Source organism: Nerophis ophidion, linkage group LG02 (genome assembly GCF_033978795.1).
Source record: "Nerophis ophidion isolate RoL-2023_Sa linkage group LG02, RoL_Noph_v1.0, whole genome shotgun sequence".
Classification (NCBI taxonomy): domain Eukaryota; kingdom Metazoa; phylum Chordata; class Actinopteri; order Syngnathiformes; family Syngnathidae; genus Nerophis; species Nerophis ophidion.
Window position 1 is genome coordinate 3568901 of NC_084612.1, and position 24966 is coordinate 3593866.

Genomic DNA, 24966 nt, shown 5'->3' on the forward strand with positions numbered 1-24966 from the left:
TGTTGCATGCTGGGTAGGGTAGTTCTTTTTTTCCCTGGCTCATAACATCACAATATAGTACCATGTATATGATGCCTTCAGTTTATCAAAGCACCAAGCAAACAATCGGAAAATTCCCATCATATCAATTCCTAGATATGGTCATAATTATTTTAAGTGCACTACGCAGAATAAACACAACATTATTAATATTGCTACTACGGATAATTTGATCAAAAATTCCCTAAAACAGCCCACTACCTATAATATAGGTTTTTTAAACATAAGATCCCTGATAAAAAAAATATGTTTCTGCTGTTACCTCAGAAATTGCCTGTTCAGATGTTATGATTGTGGCTCAGAGATTTGTATGTAGATTATATTTATTTTCCATAACAAACAGGATAACTTAAATACCCTGGCAGTGGCAATAAGCTTAAATGTTTGTATTTACATGTTTTGAGTTGATTTTCACAAAATATGCTATTTAACTGCTACTGTTTAACAAGGAGTGATTTAAATTGTGTTTGCACAACAAATGTTTTGGCGCTTTTGTTCATGTGGGAGAATATTCCAATAAAGGTGCACTACACACTACTTTTGAATTCATTATTGGGCTTTACGTATACAATGCAGTTAATCGCGATTAATCAGAGAAATAGTGCGATTAACTTCGATTAAAATTTTTAATCGTTGCCCAGCCCTACTTCTAATACAATCAACTTCTGTCATCGTGACCAGTAATATACCCAGCAAGTAACGTGCGTGTGTGTGTGTGTGTGTGTGTGTGTGTGTGTGTGTGTGTGTGTGTGTGTGTGTGTGTGTGTGCGTGTGTACGTGTAGGCATAAATGACTGAGTGTGTATAATCATATGAAAAGAACCAAAACATGTCCTAGCATAACATGTTTCTGGGCTAACACACACTCGCATAAAAAGTTAACAAAATCCCCAGTCTCTTCACAATTTACAAAACCTCCACCTTAATATAACTCTTAGTCATCATATTTTGTGAATAAATCGGCTTAATAGTGCAAAACAATAACTTTTTTACATCTTTTAACTGGGGAGCCTGGTCCCTTCATACATAGGCATACACACATATATACACACAGATATATACAATTTATATTTATATATATATATATATATATATATATATTTATATATATATATATATATATATATATATATATGTATATATACATACATACACACATGCATATACCCAAAATACACACACACGCACGCACGCACACACCTATATAAATACTATACATATATAATATACACTTTTGTCTAAACATTAACAGATTACGCATGTATTGAAACAGATGGTCGGAGTATGGAGGCAGATAGCAAAAACGAAATTGAAGAAGAAATTGAAGCTATTGAGCGAATAGCTATTGACGCTATTCGGCCACAGCATGGGTGTACCTAGTGAAGTGGCCCATTGCATGGCTGCCTTATTAGCATCGTCGGTAAAATGTGCAGACCAAACGATCAGGACTTTCGCATCTTGTGACACTGGAGCAACTTAAATCCGTCGATTGGTAAGTGTTTGTTTCGCATTAAATGTGGGTATCTAGTTTCAAATGTACATACAGCTAGCGTAAATAGCATGTTAGCATCGATTAGCATAGCATGTTAGCATCGATTAGCTGGCAGTCATGCCGTGACCAAATATGTCTGATTAGCACATAAGTCAACAACATCAACAAAACTCACCTTTGTGATTTCGTTGACTTAATCGTTGCAAATGCATCTGCAGGTTATCCATACATCTCTGTGCCATGTCTGTCTTAGCATCGCCGGTCAAATGTGGAGACACTCTGGTACATTCAATGGGGGTCTGGCGGCAGATTTCTTGCCAGTGGTGCAACTTGAATCCCTCCCTGTTAGTGTTGTTACACCCTCCGACAACACACCCACGAGGCATGATGTCTCCAAGGTTCCAAAAAATAGTCGAAAAAAACGGAAAATAACAGAGCTGAGACCCGGTGTTTGTAATGTGAAAATGAATATGGCGGGTGTGTTACCTCGGTGACGTCACGTTCTGACATCATCGCTAAAAGACCGATAAACAGAAAGGCGTTTATTTTGCCAAAATTCACCCATTTAGAGGTCGGAAATCGGTTAAAAAATACATGGTCTTTTTTCTGCAACATCAAGGTATATATTGACGCTTGAAGAGGTTTGGTGATAATGTTCCCCTTTAAGTTCAAGTTAACAACATTGTTTGAGTTCATTTTTTATTTTTTTTATCAAACCAAATATGACAAGTGAATGCACCCTTTGTTCATAATGCAGACGTCTGTAGAGTAACGTTTCTGGCATCACAACCTGCCTCCCCTAACCACCATCTTCCTGTTTGTACGCAGTAAGTGGAACAGTTCATAAAGTGGTGCAGAACCAGGGACGGGCTTTCATCGTTGCAGAATATACACCTTTTAACCACAGAACCCACATCAGCAGCATCATCCTCCATCTTTCCTCTGTGAGTAATAAGGCCTCAGCAACCCTCTCCCCAGTTGGCTGGCTGCCTCTTAGCTATGCTCTGGTCTTTGCAGAAGAAACTCTACGTGAGCTCCAACAGTCAACTGGTCCAAGTGGACGTGGCCGACTGCGCCCGCTACGGAAAAACGTGCGAGGAGTTGATGTTGGCCCGAGACCCTTACTGCAGCCGGGCCAGAGCCCCTTGTGCCACTAAGACCAGGTAGAACTTTGCTGCAGCTGCATGACATACACCCACACGCTGACATGGAATACTGAGAAATGCAACCTCAGCAGAAAGTAGAACATTCTAGCGTATGTTATATGTTCTGATGTTTCATATCTAAGTGTCAGCATGTTGCGTTCTCTCTTTAGGGGTTTTTAGTGACTTTCATCGGTTTTACATATAGCTGAAAACTGTATCACGATATTATTTTTTATCAGGCGATACCGATAATTTTTTATGTTCTTTATGACATACTGTATTGAAAATAGGCTTCACGGTGGCAGAGGGGTTAGTGCGTCTGCCTCACAATACGAAGGTCCTGAGTAGTTAGGGTTCAATCCTGGGCTCGGGATCTTTCTGTGTGGGGTTTGCATGTTCTCCCCGTGAATGCGTGGGTTCCCTCCGGGTACTCCGGCTTCCTCCCACTTCCAAAGACATGCACCTGGGGATAGGCCCCTCCCACCTCCAAAGACATGCACCTGGGGATAGGCCCCTCCCACCTCCAAAGACATGCACCTGGGGATAGGTTGATTGGCAACACTAAATTGGCCCTAGTGTGTGAATGTGAGTGTGAATGTTGTCTGTCTATCTGTGTTGGTCCTGCGATGAGGTGGTGACTTGTCCAGGGTGTACTACGCCTTCCGCCCGATTGTAGCTGAGACAGGCACCAGCGACCCCAAAGGGAATAAGCGGTAGAAAATGGATGGATGGATGTATTGAAAATAAGGAGCTGGAGAAAAATGTATTAAATGTAACCATTTTTATTTCAAATGTAATCTTCCTTTGATTTGAAGGCCTACTGAAACCCACTACTACCGACCACGCACTCTGATAGTTTATACATCAATAATGAAATATTAACATTGCAACACATGCCAATACGGTCGGTTTAGTTTACTAAATTGCAATTTCAAATTTCCCGCGGAGTTTCTTGTTGAAAATGTCGCGGAATGATGACGCGTGCGCGTGACGTCACGGACTGTCAGGAAATATTAGCGCAGCACCACTAGCGGCTAAAAGTCGTCTCTTTTCATGGCGCAATCAAACAGTATTCTGGACATCTGTGTTGCTGAATCTTTTGCAATTTGTTCAATTACTAATGGAGAAGTCAAAGTAGAAAGATGGAGTTGGGATGCTTTAGCCTTTAGCCACACAAACACACGGTGATTCCATGTTTAAAATTCCCGGAGGTGAAGTTTTACTATGGATCAGAGCGGTCAAGCGAACATGGATCCCGACCACTTGTCAACCGGCAGGTTTCGGTGAGAAAATTGTGTTAAAAAGTCGCCTCTTACCGGAGATCTGTGGAGTTTGCGCCGTCCTTGTATCTGCCGTCGACTTCCCTCAGACACTGGTCTCAAGACACCTGTGGACACACCCCTCCGACTATCAGGTACTATTTAATCTCACTAAAACACTAGCAACACAATAGAAAGATAAGGGATTTCCCAGAATTATCCTAGTAAATATGTCTAAAAACATCTGAATCCGTCCCAATGTAATCGCCCTTTTTTTTTTTTTACTTTATTTTTAAAATTTTTTTATTTTCTAGTCCATCGCTATCAATATCATCATCCACGAATCTTTCATCCTCGCTCAAATTATTGGCGAAATTGTCGTTTTCTCGGTCCGAATAGCTCTTGCTGCTGGAGGCTCCCATTAAAAATAATGTGAGGAAGTGAGGAGCCCTCACCCTTGTGACGTCATCGTCTGCGACTTCCGGTAAAGGCAAGGCTTTTTTATCAGCACCAAAAGTTGCGAACTTTATCGTGGATGTTCTCTACTAAATCCTTTCAGCAAAAATATGGCAATATCGCGAAATGATAACATTTGACACAGAGAATGGACCTGCTATCCCCGTCAGTCGGCCTTTAATCCCCTCCGATATCAAGGCAGAAAGGAAAGGAAATGTCAATTCAAGCATGGAAAACAATCAGTCAGTGTAAGTATTTTAAAATCCCCAAAAACACTTAAAAATAACCTCTTAAAAAGAAGGTGCAAATCAAGGAATATGTAAAAGATGCTTATTAAAGTGTAACAAAATTGTGAAAAGTGTGACAATGTAAACATTGAGAGATCTGAGAACTATTTTCTTCTGGTTTAGACTTAGACTTAGACGATGCCAGGAAGTTATGTGCTCTGAAGGGTGAGCGGTTAAGGTGATATCGTATTACCGGTCTTGGTGTAGACGAGCGCTTTGCATAATTTACCCAGAAAATTGGACTGGGGTCCTTTGGAAAACATCTGAAAAACTGCCATACTGTCGAGGTGACTTTTCCTGTTTTTTTTCACAATTTTTTCATTTTTACTTTCTCTTCTCACTCCATGCAAAGAATCAACCACCCGACAACAAAATGGCGCAACCAACATTTATAATTAACGCTGTTAGCTGATCGGCTGTTATGATCAGTCCCACTGATCAGTGATCCTGCTTTGTTCGGTTACCAGAGAGCGAGTATCTTTGTTCATGCAACTTTTTCTGACGACAAAGAAAAAAACGTAAATTTATATATACTGTATATTGCCGACCTGGGCAAAATACAGCCTGTAGGGCCGTTAAGAATGTCAATCCGGCCTGTCGGACGTTTCCAAATACATTTTTAGACATTTAACATCAGTGCTCTTTTCAAAGTACCATAAGTTTTCAACTATGAAAAGTATTTCAATGGTTGAAATCTACGCTTTTGAGTGATTTACAGATTATTATGGTAATCTATGTCATCGCAGCTCAGACAATTTGAGACGAGGCACCAAGCAGTTTGGGCGGGGTTTGTTTCCAGAGAAGCCAGCCTGAAAGACAGACGCGGGAGCAGATTTTTACAACAAAGTTCTGCAGAAAAGTGATATAATTTCAGTTACTCTTTAAGTTTTTATTTTGACGTGTTTGTTACATTTGGCTTGATTGTAAAAGATGACGATTAAGGAGGTGGTCTGAGAAGTAAAATAGGAGTGATGTTCATACGTTGTCAGTATTCAGTGTTTTATCGTTCATAGTTAATATTGCAAATCCCACATTCTGTACTTTTATGTACATTATGAGTGTCTCATTCAGTAAAAAAACAACAAACAACATTTCTATTCTGTTTTTTGAGGTAGTCTGTTATAACTTTTTTAGCAGTCTATCAGACAATATAGTGAGTTTGTGTATTTCCAGAAAAAATGGACACAAATAAACATACTGTTCAGCAGACTTTCACAGCTAAATATATGTATATATTTTTTTTATGCACATACACAACCACACATTTTTTTTTCTCTCAATGTGGGCCCCTGAGTCAAATATGTATGTGTGTGTATATGTATATATATATATATATATATATATATATATATATATATATATATATATATATATATATATATATATATATATATATATATATATTAGTCAAGGTTTCTTTGGGTTCCGTTATACAGTGCTCAATACCCGTGTAGAGCAGAATATAAGTAACGATAACCCTAAACACAGAGGCTATTTCATCCCTACAAACCTGCTCTGAAAAATCCTCTGAAGAGCAGGGAAACCTGCGAAACAGGCTTGTAGGAATTAAATAGCCTTTGTGTTTTTTTTCCTGACCTAAAGTGTATGTACATATGTGTGTGTGTGTGTATATATGTATATATATATATATATATATATATATATATAAAACACATTTTTAATTGATATAAATTGTATGTATGTACGTATGTGTGTGTGTGTATATATGTATATATATATATATATATATATATATATATATATATATATATATATATATATATATATATATATAACACATTTTTAATTGATATAAATTGAGTGTATCGCAACATATATTGGTATCGTTTTATGGCCCAGCTCTATTTTTACATACCTCAAAACAGTTATTTTTCCCCATAGAAAATGATAGAATAAAAATAATCTGTTACATTGTCAAATTATCACCATCCCAAAAAATACACATTTAAGTGTAAAAGGAAGTTAAGCATTGTATAAACCTAGTCTGCTTTTATTTTTAAATACTCTGGACAGTCATGCAAGTATAAAAGGAAATTAAAAGCTGTTGATATTGTCTTAAAAAGCAAATAGTGTGCTAACCACTAGCGAGAGAATATTGCTTATATGCCTGGGAGGTGTGTCTCTTCACAACTGTGTACATTTTGGTGTTTAAAAAAAAAAAAAAAAAAGATTATTAATAACATTGACTTCAGGGGCCGTATTTATCAAGCTTCTTAGAATTACTCCTATGAAGTCTTTTAAGAGCTGCACTTAAAAGTTAGTTATCAAGCGTCTTACTCACACTTTCAGCGAAGTGTAGGACTGAATCTTAAGTGTCACACTCAGAGCTGAATTACGACATTACTATGTGCCGTAATTGGAATTTTAGGTGACGTCATTTCTGTGTCCATAGAAATGACCAATCACGGAAAGGGAATCCCTTGTCTAAGAATAAAGAAATATCTTAAAAATATTTAAGTGAAACAATGGGAGTGTATATTTTGATAATAAACTACAAAATAATACAAAACAAAATGAAAGATTCCGAGAATCCTCTCAAGAGATCCTAACTTATCCTAAAAATCTCAGAGTGAGGAGTTTTAGCACTCATTTGTGCACATAACTTGTTCACTTTTTATTTTACATACTTACAGAATATGTGAGCGCACAACTTGTGCACTAATGTTGCACTCCTATATGAACACACAACTTTTGCACTTGTCGCTCATATGTGAGCACATGTGTGCACTTATTTCACATATGTCACGCTTTGATAAAAGGATTGGACTCAGATGCAGAGTTGGGACTTTAGACAGGCTTTTATTTTGACAATTTCCTTTTACCTCCAAAGTCAAGAAATAACATTATCTATAATCACAAAAAAAACTACTCGGCGAAAAGGTTCCAGAAAAAGAAGGAACACCGAAAATCACTCCGAACGTAGGAAAACACAAAAGTAAAGACGAACTATAATTGACGCCGTATATGCTATAAACACTGTTGAACAAAAAACGCTCCAACAGGAGGACCAAAATAACATCTATGAAAATTTCTACAGTACCTAATCTAATAAAGTATTTAAAAAAAAGAGTCACTCAAAAAGTTGAGGAATGAATGAAAACATTTTAACTGAAACTTACCACTGCGGCTGAATAACTAAATAATCAAAATCACTCTGCTGAGGAGGAAGAAAGGAAAACTCAAAATATTCATAAAGGGGTTCAGGATCAAGGGACATAAGCACGAGACAAGGCAAGGCATGGACAAAGACATGGACTCTAGAGAGCACCAATAAACGAGACAATCTGGCACAGAACAAAGGAAGGAGTGAGCCTATAAAACACATGAAGGCAATAGGGAGCAGCTGGAAACAATCAGAGAACAGGGATGAGGTCAGACTGATGACGCAAAAGGAAGGGCAAGTGACCCGAAACGAGAGGAGAGTTACTTTTCAAATCAAAACCATAAGACAAAAAACCCCAAAACAAGACATCCCTCACTGCGGTGTGACAACATACTTATTATATATGTGCACCTGACATCTGTGTTGGCCCTGCGATGAGGTGGCGACTTGTCCAGGGTGTACCCCGCCTTCCGCCCGTTGTAGCTGAGATAGGCGCCAGCGCCCCCCGCGACCCCGAAAGGGAATAAGCGGTAGAAAATGGATGGATGGGACTTCTACAATGTATTATTGCACTTACTGTACACAGTTATAATTGTGCACTTTAACCTATGCACTTTATTGGTGCACCTATTGTACAGATTCATACAAGTGCACATAACTTGTGCACTTTGTTAGTGGACTTATTTTAAACACTTATGTATTTACACATAACCTGTGCACTTCATTAATGCAGTTATTGTACACACTTATATATTTACACTTATTGTACACACTTATATATTTACACTTATTTTACACACTTATATACAGTATGTGCACATAACATGTGCACTTTATTGGTGCACTTAACACACTTATCATGTGCGTTTAACTTTTAAAATGTCAGCGCCTAGAAGAAGTCAGTATTCAACCTTAGATTGAAAAGCCTCACAATACAAAAACAGTCCATTTAAATTTTCCAACTGAATTTTTTAGGTGTGGAATATTTTAACTATTTTTGATATGTTTTATATTGTTGATTTTTAAAAAAAATATTGTTATAAATATAAATATCCTTCCACTCCCTGAACGTTCGCGCACGTCTCTCTCGCCTCAGTGCCCTCCCCCGCTGGCAACTGCTAACCACTTAGGATAGCTCTGAAGGTCTCTTAAATATCGTGGAGAGTAGGAGTGATTTTTAGACTTAAGAAAGTTGATAAAGAACTTTTATTCTTAAGTTTGAGAGTAGGACTAAATTTCGCAAATTCTCAGGACTTAAGTGTAAAATGGCACTCTAAGACAGTGGTACCCGACCTTTTTGTATCCGCGGACCAGATGAAAAAGGGAGGTTTTTGTGGTTGGTGCACTAATTGTAAGTGTATATTGTGTTTTTTATGTTGATTTAATACAAAAAAAATAAATAATTAAATTAAAAATATATATATTTTTTCCTTTTGTCATGAAAAAGGGACGTTTTTGTCACGAAAAAGGGAGGTTTTTGTGGTTGGTGCACTAATTGTAAGTGTATATTGTGTTTTTTATGTTGATTTAATACAAAAAAAAATAAAATAAATATATATATATATATATATATATATATATATATATATATATATATATATTTGTTCCTTTTGTCATGAAAAAGGGACGTTTTTGTCACGAAAAAGGGAGGTTTTTGTGGTTGGTGCACTAATTGTAAGTGTATATTGTGTTTTTTATGTTGATTTAATACAAAAAAAAATAAAATAAAAATAAAATAAATATATATATATATATATATATATATATATATATATATATATATATATGTATTTTCCTTTTGTCATGAAAAAGGGACGTTTTTGTCACGAAAAAGGGAGTTTTTTGTGGTTGGTGCACTAATTGTAAGTGTATATTGTGTTTTTTATGTTGATTTAATACAAAAAAAAATAAAAAAAAAATAAAATAAATATATATATATATATATATATATATATATATATATGTATTTTCCTTTTGTCATGAAAAAGGGACGTTTTTGTCACGAAAAAGGGAGTTTTTTGTGGTTGGTGCACTAATTGTAAGTGTATATTGTGTTTTTTATGCTGATTTAATACAAAAAAAAAAAAAAAAAAAAAATATATATATATATATATATATATATTTTTTTCCTTTTGTCATGAAAAAGCGGCGTTTTTGTCACGTGAAAAGGGAGGTTTTTGTGGTTGGTGCACTAATTGTAAGTGTATATTGTGTTTTTTATGCTGATTTAATACAAAAAAAAAAAAAAAATATATATATATATATATATATTTTTTTTTTTCCTTTTGTCATGAAAAAGCGGCGTTTTTGTCACGTGAAAAGGGAGGTTTTTGTGGTTGGTGCACTAATTGTAAGTGTATATTGTGTTTTTTATGTTGATTTAATAAAACAAAACAAAAAAAATATGTATATATATATATATCTACATCTTTTTTTTTTTTTTTTTAAATAAAAATGAATAAAAAATTCTTCTGCGGCCCGGTACCAATCGGGCCACGGCCCGGTACCGGGTGGTTGGAGACCACTGCTCTAAGACGCTTGATAAATACGGCCCCAGGTCAATACTTTGGCCATATTGTACTTATCACCCAGGGTCACTTTAGTACTCCACAATAACTTCCATTTTCTTTTCTGTAATCATCATCACATTTATCTAGTGGGTCACATCGGCCATATTGTACTGAGCTGCCAGGCTGAGTGTGTGTAGTAAATATTTCCACAATGCCCTCTGAAGTTGGCCTTTTTGCGTTCCCAGTGCAGACTTCCTCATGAAAGATGAGACTCCTGGAATAGACAACATCTGCACAACTCTGGCTTCTCTTCACCTCAGTAAAGGTCAGACATGTGTTCTTTTTTTTTTGCAGGCCAAAATGGTCATTCATGTGCATCGTGGGTGTGGGGGTGGGGGCCTTGTCTAAAGACCTGGATGATAATCAGTCGAACAATCAATGAAAATGATCTGAGTAATTTTGCCAGTGTCAATAAGGTACATGTGTGTTTTTTTTTTGTCACTGTGTCTCGCCTCCAAACAAGAAGCAAGATACATAAGTTTGTTGCATAGCTGGAATATAATGTACGGCGTGAGCGCTCTTGTCTTGCACTATCTTTGACTATTTTGAGGAGGCGGGGCTTCAGTCACATATACACACCTGTCAAAGTCAGCTATTCGCTTTATTTTATCAAAAAGATTGTATGTAACATTCAAATCTATGACTCTAATACAGCTTCTGACTTAAAACAATACTAGCAAATTCTACATCTAATAAGATAAGCTTGATAAAAATGTGTTATTGTGTTTACTTTATTTATTAAAAACATATTCATTTCTTGAATATATAGGGGGGGGGGGGTTGCCCACATATGTGGTCCTCTCCAAGGTTCTCATAGTCCTCATTGTCACTGACGTCTCACTGGGTGTGTGTTTTCCTTGCCCTTATGTGGGCCTACCGAGGATGTCGTAGTGGTTTGTGTTGTGGTTTCTGCACCCCTTTGAGACACTAGTGATTTAGGGCTATATAAATGAACATTGATTGATTGATTGATTGATTGCTCGGGACTCGAAAAGAGATCATATCTGAAGGCAAAAAAATTGTTCGTTTGGACTACCGTAATTAGTGGTTCTATGGCAGGGGTGCCCAAAATGTTCCCCTTTAGGGCCACAGACTGACAATTCAAAGATTTCTGTGGCAAATGTGTTGTTTCACCGTCAAAACCGGTGCAATATAAATATATTTTTTCAAAGATCTACATAATGCAAATAACAAAATATGACTCATGGGCACATACCAGCAACATGAGCTAAAAAAGCCAACATGCTAACAATAGCATGCTAATAGTCAGCATTAGCGAAATATTAAAATATGTGCCTGGTTTTGAGACTCTCCCGAAGGACAGTGCGGCGAAGACACAACAAACTCTCTTCTTGTCTCTGATGGACACACACCTGTTGTTGTTGACTTTGGACTGACTGGCGGCTGCAAGAACACCGAGGAGACACGCTGCAGGCTTACACACACACACACACACACACACACACACACATGCATCCACGGAAAATATACGCCACACACACATACCGCACGCCCCATCCCAAGCCCTCGACCCAAATCCCTTTGGGATGAGGGGCCGACTGGGCAGCGCTTGAACAGCTGCAGCATGCCACCTTAGCCCCCACTCCCTCCCCTCTGTTGCAAGTCTGGAGTTGTATGTTGTAATATGTATATATGCTTTGCTGTTGATATATTTTTTTAGATATATTTTTTTTTTACTCATCCTCCCCTTTTTCTAATCTTTTATGGGGCGGCTTGTGGGGGCCCATCAGCGTTCCTGTTCTGTGACCTTGTACACTATTTGTTTGTCTAATCTTGAACGGGTTTGTGCTGAAAACAAAATGTTGGTTGTACATGTGCAATGACAAGAAAGACCATACCAAATGGCCCCCGGCCCACACTCTGAATACCCCTGATCTATGGTTATCACCACACTTGCCATCAATGCTAACCTTTCTGTTGTTATTTGAATTTTTTGGTGTATTTTTACCTGAAAATTTTAAGTTAAGCTCCAAATTGTATGACTTTTGAGGTTCCACTGTATATTAGTGAAAATATTTTTGGTGTGTTTTACTTTTTGTATGGAATATGTCATATTTGACATTTGAAATACTGAATTTGGGAATTTTGGTAGATCATGTGCTCAAACTTTATGGTAAATCATGTGCTCAAACTTTACGGTAGATCATGTGCTCAAACCCAAACCGGACATGTAATAAAAACCACGGAACAGGAAATGTAATCTATACTTGGGGAGGGTGTGGCGCTGTTGGGAGACTGGCCGTGTCAGCAAACAGAGGGTTCCTGGTTCGATCCCCGGCTTCTACCAACCGAGTCAGGTCCATTGTGTCCTTGAGCAAGATACCTCACCCTTGCTCCTGATGGGTCGTGGTTAGCGCCTTGCATGGCAGCTCCTGCCATCAGTGTGTGAATGTGTGTGTGTGAATGGGTGAATGTGGAAATAGTGTCAAAGCGCTTTGAGTACCTTGAAGGTAGAAAAGCGCTATACAAGTATAACCCATTTTTGCATGAAGAAATACAGTCGTGGTCAAAAGTTTACACACACTTGTAAAGAACATAATAGCATGGATGTCTTGAGTTTCCAATCATTTCTACAACTTTTGTGATAGAGTGATTGGAGCACATACTTGTTGGTCACAAAAACATTCATGAAGTTTGGTTCTTTTATGAATTTATTATGGGTCTACTGAAAATGTGACCAAATATGCTGGGTCAAAAGTATACATACAGCAATGTTAATATATGGTTTCATGTCCCTTGGCAAGTTTCACTGCAATAAGGCGCTTTTGGTAGCCATCCACAAGCTTCTGGCAAGTTTATGGTGGAATTTTTGACCGCTCCTCTTGACAAAATTGGTGCAGTTTAGCTAAATGTGTTGGTTTTCTGACATGTACTTGTTTCTTCAGCATTGTACACACGTTTAAGTCGGGACTTTGGGAAGGCCATTCTAAAACCTTAATTCTAGCCTGATTACCCATTCCTTTACCACTTTTATTGTGTGTTTGGGGTCATTGTCCTGTTGGAACACCCAACTGCGCCCAAGACCCAACCTCCGGGCTGATGATTTTAGGTTGTCCTGAAGAATTTGGAGGTAATCCTCCTTTTTCACTGTCCCATTTACTCTCTGTAAAGCACCAGTTCCATTGGCAGCAAAACAGACCCAGAGCATAATACTATACCACCACCACCATTGTGGCCAAACAGCTCAATTTTAGTTTCATCTGACCACAGAACTTTCCTCCAAAAGGTCTTATCTTTGTCCTTGTGATGTCAGATGAAACAAAAATTGAGCTGTTTGGCCACAATACCCAGCAATATGTTTGGCGAAGAAAAGGCGAGGCCTTTAATCCCAGGAACACCATTCCTGCCGTCAAGCATGATGGTGGTAGTATTATGCTGTGGGCCTGTTTTGCTGCCAATGGAACTGGTGCTTTACAGAGAGTAAATGGGACAATGAAAAAGGAGGATGATTTCCAAATTCTTCAGAACAACCTAAAATCATCAGCCCGGAGGTTTGGTCTTGGGCGCAGTTGGGTGTTCTAACAGGACAATGACCCCAAACACACGTCAAAAGTGGTAAATGAATGGCTAAATCAGGCTAAAACTAAGGTTTCAGAATATGCTTCTGTGACAAACACAAGCCATCGTCGTGCGGGTTCTAAGGACCATCAAGGAAGGACATAATGGCGAGCAGGTTTAGACTTCTTTATTTCAAAGAATGTGTCTCTTGCCGGGTTGCTTTTCAGCCTTTCCGTCTGCTGCTCGCTCTCCCGCTCCAGCTTTTCAGCTTCTTGCAATTTCGTCTTCCTCGCGCTCTCCGTCTCTCTCGCTCAGCATCCGCTTCTCGCTTGCTTCTTCTTTTCTCTGTCTCTCTTCCTCCTCTCGTTCACGGCTGCCGCCCTTTTATACAGTGCGAGACTATTACTTGATTATGCCCGGCTGGGCGAGCCACGCGCCGGGTGTTTGCGTCGTCGATCACGGCGCGCCCCGCCTCGTCGCTGGCTCGCAGTCCACGCCTCCTCCCCGCCATCTTGTAACGGGCTCCCGTGGGCCCTGCCTCGCTGTCAGACTGCCGGCTCCACCGTTCCCAAAGTCCTGGCTGAAACGTGTGGACAATGCTGAAGAAACAAGTCTATGTCAGAAAACCAACACATTTAGCTGAACTACAACAATTTTCTCAAGAGGAGTGGTCAAAAATTCAAGCAGAAGCTTGCCAAAAGCTTTTGGATGGCTACCAAAAGCGCCTTATTGCAGTGAAACTTGCCAAGGGACATGTAAGCAAATATTAACATTGCTGTATGTATACTTTTGACCCAGCACATTTAAAGTCTGCGGGCTATAGAGCGTTTTCCGTTCGGGCTCCAGTACTCTGGAATGCCCTCCCGGTAACAGTTCGAGATGCTACCTCAGTAGAAGCATTTAAGTCTCATCTTAAAACTCATTTGTATACTCTAGCCTTTAAATAGACTCCCTTTTTAGACCAGTTGATCTGCCGTTTCTTTTCTTTTTCTTCTATGTCCCACTCTCCCTTGTGGAGGGGGTCCGGTCCGATCCGGTGGCCATGTACTGCTTGCCTGTGTATCGGCTGGGGACATCTCTGCGATGCTGATCCGCCTCCGCTTGGGATGGTTTCCTGCTGGCTCCGCTGTGAACGGGACTCTCGCTGCTGTGTTGGATCCGCTTTGGACTGGACTCTCGCGACTGTGTTGGATCCATTGTGGATTGAACTTTCACAGTATCATGTTAGACTCGCTCGACATCCATTGCTTTCCTCCTCTCCAAGGTTCTCATAGTCATCATTGTCACCGACGTCCCACTGGGTCATTATTGTCACCGATGTCCCACTGGGCGTGAGTTTTCCTTGCCCTTATGTGGGCCTACCGAGGATGTCGTGGTGGTTTGTGCAGCCCTTTGAGACACTAGTGATTTAGGGCTATATAAGTAAACATTGATTGATTGATTGATAGTCACATTTTCAGTAGACCCATAATAAATTCATAAAAGAACCAAACTTAATGAATGTTTTTTGTGACCAACAAGTATGTGCTCCAGTCACTCTATCACAAAAAATAAGACTTGTAGAAATTATTGGAAACTCAAGACAATCATGACATTGTGTTCTTTACAAGTGTATGTAAACTTTTGACCACGACTGTACATTTGGGCAACACTCTCCTATTATGCCTGTCATTCATCGTCACTGGATGATTTTTTTTTTTTTATTATACAGCATTGAACTTCAATCAATCAATCAATCAATGTTTACTTATATAGCCCTAAATCACTAGTGTCTCAAAGGGCTGCACAAACCACTACGACATCCTCGGTAGGCCCACATAAGGGCAAGGAAAACTCACACCCAGTGGGACATCGGTGACAATAATGACCCAGTGGGACGTCGGTGACAATGATGACTATGAGAACCTTAGAGAGGAGGAAAGCAATGGATGTCGAGCGGATCTAACATGATACTGTGAAAGTTCAATCCACAATGGATACAACACAGTCGCGAGAGTCCAGTCCAAAGCGGATCCAACACAGCAGCGAGAGTCCCGTTCACAGCGGAGCCAGCAGGAAACCATCCCAAGCGTAGGCGGACCAGCAGCGCAGAGATGTCCCCAGCCGATACACAGGCGAGCAGTACATGGCCACCGGATCGGACCGGACCCCCTCCACACGGGAGAGTGGGACATAGAAGAAAAAGAAAAGAAACGGCAGATCAACTGGTCTAAAAAGGGAGTCTATTTAAAGGCTAGAGTATACAAATGAGTTTTAAGGTGAGACTTAAATGCTTCTACTGAGGTGGCATCGCGAACTGTTACCGGGAGGGCATTCCAGAGTACTGGAGCCCGAACGGAAAATGCTCTATAGCCCGCAGACTTTTTTTGGGCTTTGGGAATCACTAATAAGCCGGAGTCCTTTGAACGCAGATTTCTTGCCGGGACATACGGTACAATACAATCGGCAAGATAAGATGGAGCTAGACCGTGTAGTATTTTATACGTAAGTAGTAAAACCTTAAAGTCACATCTTAAGTGCACAGGAAGCCAGTGCAGGTGAGCCAGTATAGGTATATATGTATATATATATGTATATAAAGGTATATACAGTACAGGCGTAATGTGATCAAACTTTCTTGTTCTTGTCAAAAGTCTAGCAGCCGCATTTTGTACCAACTGTAATCTTTTAATGCTAGACATGGGGAGACCCGAAAATAATACGTTACAGTAATCGAGACGAGACGTAACAAACGCATGGATAATGATCTCAGCGTCTTTGGTGGACAGAATGGAGCGAATTTTAGCGATGTTACGGAGATGAAAGAAGGCCGTTTTAGTAACGCTTTTAATGTGTGCCAACTTCCTTTTATGCTTGGTAAAATGCTAGTTTAAAAATTGCCTTTTCAGTCAATTGTTTTTACAATGCCTCCTGTATGTTCCAGGAGCATAAGTGACACTGTTTACATTAAATTTGTCCCAATGTAAATTTCTGAATTGTGACCCCATAGAAGCTCAGGTGCTCTCATGTGTGATCAAGCGTCACGCCCTGTGTGGACTACGTCAGAGTAGAATTGTTTGCATAAGCTGTTGCTTTCTTACATTTGCATATTCAATTGAACTTTGTTTTAAACAAAATATTACACAAATACACATTTCCATTTATTAGGCCCATGTCTAGTTAGTGATGAAATATCAACAGCTTCAGGCGTCGTGTGATCTGCAGGATGAGGAAGCGGGTTTGTTATCTGCAGACTGCAGCTGTCATGTGTCAGCTGTCAACATGTTGATATAAAAACAGGTCATGTCAATCAACAGAACTCTAAACACTTTCTTGGTTTTTGCTGAGTAAGGACAATTTTTTGTGTACTACTTACAGTGGCGACATATTTTTATAAAACTACTGCATTTAGTACTTATTTGTAGCTATACTTTAGTTTACTGGGAAACATATGGATTGATATAATAGCTTATGTTGCTAAATGCTTAACAGAACTTAGCATGACCATGCTTTGGTTAAGTTGGACCAGGGGTCACCAACGCGGTGCCCGCGGGCACCAGGTAGCCCGTAAGGACCAGATGAGTCGCCCACTGGCCTGTTCTAAAAATAGCTCAAATAGCAACACTTACCAGCCTCTATTTTTTAAATTTTATTTATTTACTAGCAAGCTGGTCTCGCTTTGCTCGACATTTTTAATTCTAAGAGAGACAAAACTCAAATAGAATTTGAAAATCCAAGAAAACATTTTAAAGACTTGGTCTTTACTTGTTTGAATGAATTCATTATTTTTTTTTTTACTTTGCTTCTTATAACTTTCAGAAAGACAATTTTAGAGAAAAAATACAACCTTAAAAATAATTTTTTGATTTTTAAACGCATATACCTTTTTACCTTTTAAATTCCTTCCTCTTCTTTCCTGACAATTTAAATCAATGTTCAAGTATTTTTATTTTTTTTATTGTAAAGAATAATAAATACATTTTAATTTAATTCTTCATTTTAGCAACTGTTTTTTTGACGAACAATATTTGTGAAATATATCTTCAAACTTATGATTAAAATTCAAAAAAGTTATTCTGACGAATCTAGAAAATCTGTAGAATCAAATTTAAATCTTATTTCAAAGTCTTTTGTATTTCTTTTAAAAAAAAATTCTGAAAAATGTTGAAAAAATTTGTCTTTGTTAGAAATATAGCTTGGTCCAATTTGTTATATATTCTAACAAAGTGCAGATTGGATTTAAACCTATTTAAAACATGCCATCAAAGTTCTAAAATTAATCTTAAACAGGAACAATTACTAATAATGTTCCATAAATTATTTTTTTTATTTTTTTCAAAAAGATTCGAATTAGCTAGTTTTTCTATTCATTTTTTTTCGGTTAAATTTTGAATTTTGAAGAGTTGAAATTGAAGATAAACTGTTTCAAAATTTTATTTTCATTTTTTTCGTGTTTTCTCCTCTTTTAAACCATTCAATTAAGTGTTTTCTTCATCATTTAATCTCTACAAAAAACCTTCCGTAAAAGGAAACAAAATGTACGACGGAATGACGGACAGAAATACCCATTTTTATATATATATAGAGATTTATTTATTAAAGGTAAATTGAGCAAATTGGCTATTTCTGGCAATTTATTTAATTGTGTATCAAAGTGGTAGCCCTTCACATTAATCAGTACCCAAGAAGTAGCTCTTGGTTTCAAAAAGGTTGGTGACCCCTGAGTTAAACTGACCATACGTTCTCTTTTCCCCGGACGTGTCCTCCTCTACGGGACTGTCCGGGGTGTCCGGGCGGGGTTTCTTAAATGCCTCAAATGTCCGGCGTTTTGTGTCAAGGTTGCATATAAGGCTGCGTGTATTTCCAATGTACGTGCAGGGTTAAGAGGGGTTATAAACAAATCAAATTGTGAAGGTGTGCGCACACAGCACCAGTCGTGAGGGAGGGGTAGAGACAGAGAGAGCGAAAGAGTGAAGTAGTAGATAGATTGTCAATCAAGGCATACTTACTCAACAGCCATACAGGTCACACTGAGAGTGGCCGTATGAACAACGTCAACACTGTTACAAATATGCGCCAGACTGTGAACCCGCACCAAACCAGAATGACAAACACATCGCGGGAGAATAAACAAAACCCCTTGCAACACTGGCTCTTCTGCAATGCTACAATACCCCCCTCCCCCTCCCCCCATGCACACACACACCTCAACCCCGATTACGTCACATCAAATATTCCACTTGAAAAATATTTTTGGTGGAAGATTTTGCTTATTTTGTGTGTTTGCCATAAAAAAACACAGTTTTGTTTGACAAAAAGGGCGGAAAACTAACAAAAAAGCAACATAAAAAAACCCAAAACATTTTAAAATGAGGGAAAAAAACTGATGTTGATGATATTTAAGCGTTAAAAATAAAATGTATGTATGCCCTGGCACACCATAATCATCATTTCATGACCAAAGCAAAATATTTTTTTACACTTTTCAATTAATGTTTATTTATATAGCCCTAAATCACAAATGTCTGAAAGGACTGCACAAACCACTACGACATCCTCGGAAAAACCCACATCAGTGCAAGGAAAACTCCCACCCAGTCCCCTTAGGGGACCGAAAGCAATGGATGTCGAGCGGGTCTAACATGATACTGTGAAAGTTCAATCCATCATCCACTTTTATACTAAAATAAATACACTGACAACTTATTAAATAAAAACATAGAAAAAACTACCAGCAGCGGTAAAGTTAAGATCCATGAAGGAAAGAAGAAAGTGAATGAATGTTTATAACTGAATACATTTGCATATGCATACAAATTTGTCTCCTTTTTGTATTATTTCTTTTAATGAATGAAATAACATTTATGACAACCTTTTTCCAAAACACAGTATAAAATGTGAGATACAACAGGACAATGCATACATTTATCATTTGTTTTCAAAACGCTTACAAAAAAGTGGGACAACAAAAATTTACTGTGGGACCCCATTTTTATGACTTGCTGGGGTCCCTGGGACCCCATTTTGAAATTTCCTAGCGCCAACACTGCTGTCAACAGAGGAAAAAAATGCTTTATTTAAATAAATATATTATTTATAAAGCTATTTCAAGTATCATTGGCAAATTTTCACCTAGTCCCTGCCTTGGCACGCATATATGTGTCCTCTTTTTGGGATTTCAAAATATGTTTAGCCTAGTTAAGTGGTATAAATGATAAATGGGTTGTACTTGTATAGCGCTTTTCTACCTTCAAGGTACTCAAAGCGCTTTGACACTACTTCCACATTTACCCATTCACACACACTGATGGAGGGAGCTGCCATGCAAGGCGCCAACCAGCACCCATCAGGAGCAAGGATGAAGTGTCTTGCTCAGGACACAACGGACGTGACGAGGTTGGTACTAGGTGGGATTTGAACCAGTGACCCTCGGGTTGCGCACGGCCACTCTGCCACTGCGCCACGCCGTCCCTATGTCAAGTTTAAGCTGCACACAACACACTCTAGTCCACAACATATTGGTTAGCTAACACAGCATAAGTGGTCTGGAACAAAGGCGCAGTCATAAACGTCTTTTTATGTTTTTATGGACACAAAAAAGTAGTACATTCTGTTTTATAAGCTCAGAATTTCCCACTAACATGCATTTAAGTGGGGAGTCAAGTTTATTGTAATCCGTGGATGATTCGTTCATTTAGTTGATAATTGAAAACCAAAACTAAAACAATTATTTTTTTCAATAATTTTACTCGGAAGTAGTTTCACGTGGACGTGGACTTGAAATGCTAGAAGAAGACAAGATGATCTTTAGGGCTTAATTCAGGTGGAAGTTTTGTGGCGTCTTTGTTTTAACCTAGTCAAACATTAAAACAAGTATAAATGTTACGGAAATAGAAAAATATAAATGTTTTAAATGTCAATATTTACTAGATATCCAGAAAACCTCCATATGGAACAAGACTTTATTTTGCACCGTCAAATGAAGTGCAAATACATGTCAGTTCATAGTTGTTTTTCATTTTTAGATATTTAACTAATTGTACTCTCATTGTGTGACCAGCAAGTACAATATCCTGTGACTATCTGCTGCCATCTAGTGGACGGTTGTTCAACTGCACACAAAGGCACAATCATCAACAGTAATTGGACGTTTTTGTGAAGTGAAGTGAAGTGAATTATATTTATATAGCGCTTTTTCTCTAGTGACTCAAAGTGCTTTACATAGTGAAACCCAATATCTAAGTTACATTCAAACCAGTGTGGGTGGCACTGGGAGCAGGTGGGTAAAGTGTCTTGCCCAAGGACACAACGGCAGTGACTAGGATGGCGGATGCGGGAATCGAACCTGCAACCCTCAAGTTGCTGGCACGGCCGCTCTACCAACCGAGCTAAACCGCCCCTTGTCGTTGTTTTAAACCAGGGGTCACCAACCTTTTTGAAACCAAAGGCTACTTTTTGGGTACTGATTAACGTGAAGGGCTACCAGTTTGATACACACTTACATTTTTTTTTGCCAGAAATAGCCAATTTGCTCAATTTACCAGTCATAAATATATATATATATATATATATATATATATATATATATATATATATATATAATATATATATATATATATATATATATATATATATATATATATATATGTATGTATGTATGTATGTATGTATATATATGTGTGTATATATATATATATATGTATGTATGTATGTATATATATGTGTGTATATATATATATATATGTATGTATGTATGTATATATATGTGTATATGTATGTATATATATATATATATATGTATGTATGTATGTATATATATGTGTATATGTATGTATATATATGTGTATATATAAATATGTATATATATATGTATATGTGTATGTATATATGTATATATATATGTATATGTGTATATATATATATGTATATATGTATATATATATATATATATATATATGTATATGTATATATATATATATATATGTATATGTGTATATACATGTTTATATATATATGTATGTATATGTATACATATATGTATATGTATATATATATGTATATGTATATATATATGTATATATGTATATATATATATATAAATATATATATATATATATATATGGGTATTTCTGTCTGTCATCCCGTCGTACGTTTTTTTTTTCCTTTTACGGAAGGTTTTTTGTAGAGATGAAAAAAACCCTTAATTGAACGGTTTAAAAGAGGATAAAACAGGAAAAAAATGAAAATTAAATTTTGAAACATAGTTTATCTTCAATTCCGACTCTTTAAAATTCAACCGATTGAGAAAAGAAAAACTAGCTAATTCGAATCTTTTTGAAAAAATTACAAAAATAATTTATGGAACATCATTAGTAATTTTTCCTGATTAAGATTAATTTTAGGATTTTGATGGCATGTTTTAAATAGGTTAAAATCCAATCTGCATTTTGTTAGAATATATAAAAAATTGGACAAAGCTATATTTCTAACAAAGACAAATCATTATTTCTTTTAGATTTTCCAGAACAGAAATTTTAAAAGAAATTCAAAAGACTTTGAAATAAGATTTAAATTTGATTCGACAGATTTTCTAGATTTGCCAGGATAATATTTTGGAATTTTAATCATAATAACATTGAAGAAATATTTCGCAAATATTCTTCATAAAAAAACAGAAACATAAATGAAGAATTAAATTCAAATTTATTTATTATTCTTTACAATAAAAACATTAATTTACTTGAACATTGATTGAAATTGTCAGTAAAGAAGAGGAAGGAATTTAAAAGGTAAAATGGTATGTGTTTAAAAATCCTAAAATCACTTTTAAGGTTGTATTTTTCTCTAAAATTGTCTTTCTGAAAGTTTTAAGAAGCAAAGTAAAAAAATAAATGAATTTATTTAAACAGGTGAAGACCAAGTCTTTAAAATATTTTCTTGGTTTTTCAAATTCTATTTGAGTTTTGTCTCTCTTAGAATTAAAAATGTCCAGCAAAACGAGACCAGCTTGCGAGTAAATAAATACAATTTAAAAAATAGAGGCAGCTCACTGGTAAGTGCTGCTATTTGAGCTATTTTTAGAACAGGCCAGCAGGCTACTCATCTGTTTTAAACCATCCATCCATCCATTTACTACCGCTTGTCCCTTTTTGGGGTCGCGGGGGGTGCTGGAGCCTATCTCAGCTGCATTCTTCGCGGAAGACGGGGTACACCCTGGACAAGTCGATACCTCATCGATTAGATAAAATGGGCAAAATTCCCCTGGTACACCTCACTATATCCTTTACAGCAGGGTGTCAAACTCATTTTAGCTCAGGGGCCGCATTCAGAAAAAACATGTGCACACGCGGGCCGGACTATTAAAATCATGGCCTTAAAACTAAAAAATAAAAACATCTTCAGATTGTTTTCTTTGTCTCACTTTGGCCAAAAATAGAACAAACACATTCTGAAAATATTACAATAAAAATATATAAAAAAATACGGGCAGCGGTAAAGTTTAGATCCATGAAGGAAAGAATAAAGTGAATGACTGTTCATAATGGAAAAAATTCATATATTTTTTTTTCTTTTGTATTGTTTTTTTTTTAGAAATGTCCGATAACGGCTTTTTTGCCGATATCAGATATTGTCCAACTCTTTAACTACCGATTCCGATATCAACCGATACTGTTATATATACAGTCGTGGAATTAACACATTATTAGGCCTAATTTTGTTGTGATGCCCCGCTGGATTCCTTAAACAATGTAACCAGGTTTTCCAAAATAAATAAACTCAAGTTATGGAAAAAAATGCCAGCATGGGACTGCCATATTTATTATTGAGGTCTAAAAGTGCATAATTTTTTTCAACATGCCTCAAAACAGTAGCTTGGAATTTGGGACATGCTCTCCCTGAGAGAGCATGAGGAGGTTAAGTTGCGCTTGTATATTGTAGCGTCCTGGAAGAGTTAGTGCTGCAAGGGGTTCTGGGCAGGGACGTGCACATGATTATAGAGGGGCAGGGGCTCAAAGTCAGAAAAGGGCAGGACATTTTTTTTGGGTCCTTTACACAATATGGAAATTAATGTAAAATTACATTTGCTAAGAGGAAGCTAACTACTTAGCGGTGTGTCCTTTGTAGGTAAAAGTGATTGCCATTTCTTTTGTGTCAACAAGTTATTGTCATAATGAGTTAATTCACATTTATCATAGGCTTGGAAGACATGAAAAGCAACAAAACACAGGTTTATTATTAGGCTATTTATTGTTAAAGATAAGCACTTTAATATTGAACATTGAACAGTGCAACATGAACTTCGAAAAAAATAAAATAAATAAATAAATACCCAAATGGAAAAAACTTCAATGTTAAAATCTGTCCTTCTTCGTTTAACTTGATGACAAGGCCATCAAGTTGTAACTTATGGTCTTTCTCACTTAATGCTCAGACTAAACAACTGAAACGCAATACAACTTTATATCTAAACCTGTACTGTGAGAGAAATGTGATCCGCCATAAACAGTGCATTTTATTTTGAAAATTAACCCGGTGTTTTATTTTGTATTTTGTACACTACTTCCTGTCCCGCACGATCCGCTCTGCTCTATGCGTAATTGATGTGCCGTGCTCAATTGAAGCGCTGTGCTCCGACGTCCGGCAAAAACAGAAGCTGACACATTGAATAATACAGCGTTTTTCTGAAATATTACCCATATTAGATGCTAAATAAGTGGACGGCGACTAGACCATAACTCACATGTTCAAGTTGCTCCACTGTCACGTCTCCTCAGGCCGCAGTCGGCTCTCTCTCCTCTCTCTCTCTCTCTCTCTCTCACTCACTCACTCGCCCTCTCTCTCTCTGGCAGAAGCGCAGGCTCAAACAACCCGGTATTACAAGAAAACGTGGAGTTTTTGTTTTGTTTTGTTTTTTTACAACCCTAACAGGAATTTATTAATGTTGTTTACAGAAAAACAAAACAAAACACAGACACACTGGCAGAGGGCACTTTTTAAGACGAGGCAAAAAAAGGGCAGGGGTTCAAGCACCCATAGGGCCCTATGTGTGCACGTGCCAGGTTTTGGGTATTTGTTCTGTTGTGTTACGGTGCGGAT

The 24966-nt window shown here is 37.4% G+C and overlaps 1 protein-coding gene across 3 annotated transcripts in view; it reads left to right on the plus strand.

Annotated features, from left to right (window-relative positions):
* The window catches only part of LOC133536050 (semaphorin-7A), a 97270-nt gene that overhangs the window by 49274 nt on the left and 23030 nt on the right, over nucleotides 1-24966 (plus strand). For all 3 annotated transcript variants that reach the window (XM_061876252.1, XM_061876235.1, XM_061876243.1), the window contains exons 11-13: nucleotides 2359-2474; nucleotides 2548-2693; nucleotides 10557-10636. In XM_061876252.1, the coding sequence (XP_061732236.1) occupies nucleotides 2359-2474; nucleotides 2548-2693; nucleotides 10557-10636 (342 nt within the window). The remainder of the gene's footprint in view (nucleotides 1-2358; nucleotides 2475-2547; nucleotides 2694-10556; nucleotides 10637-24966) is intronic.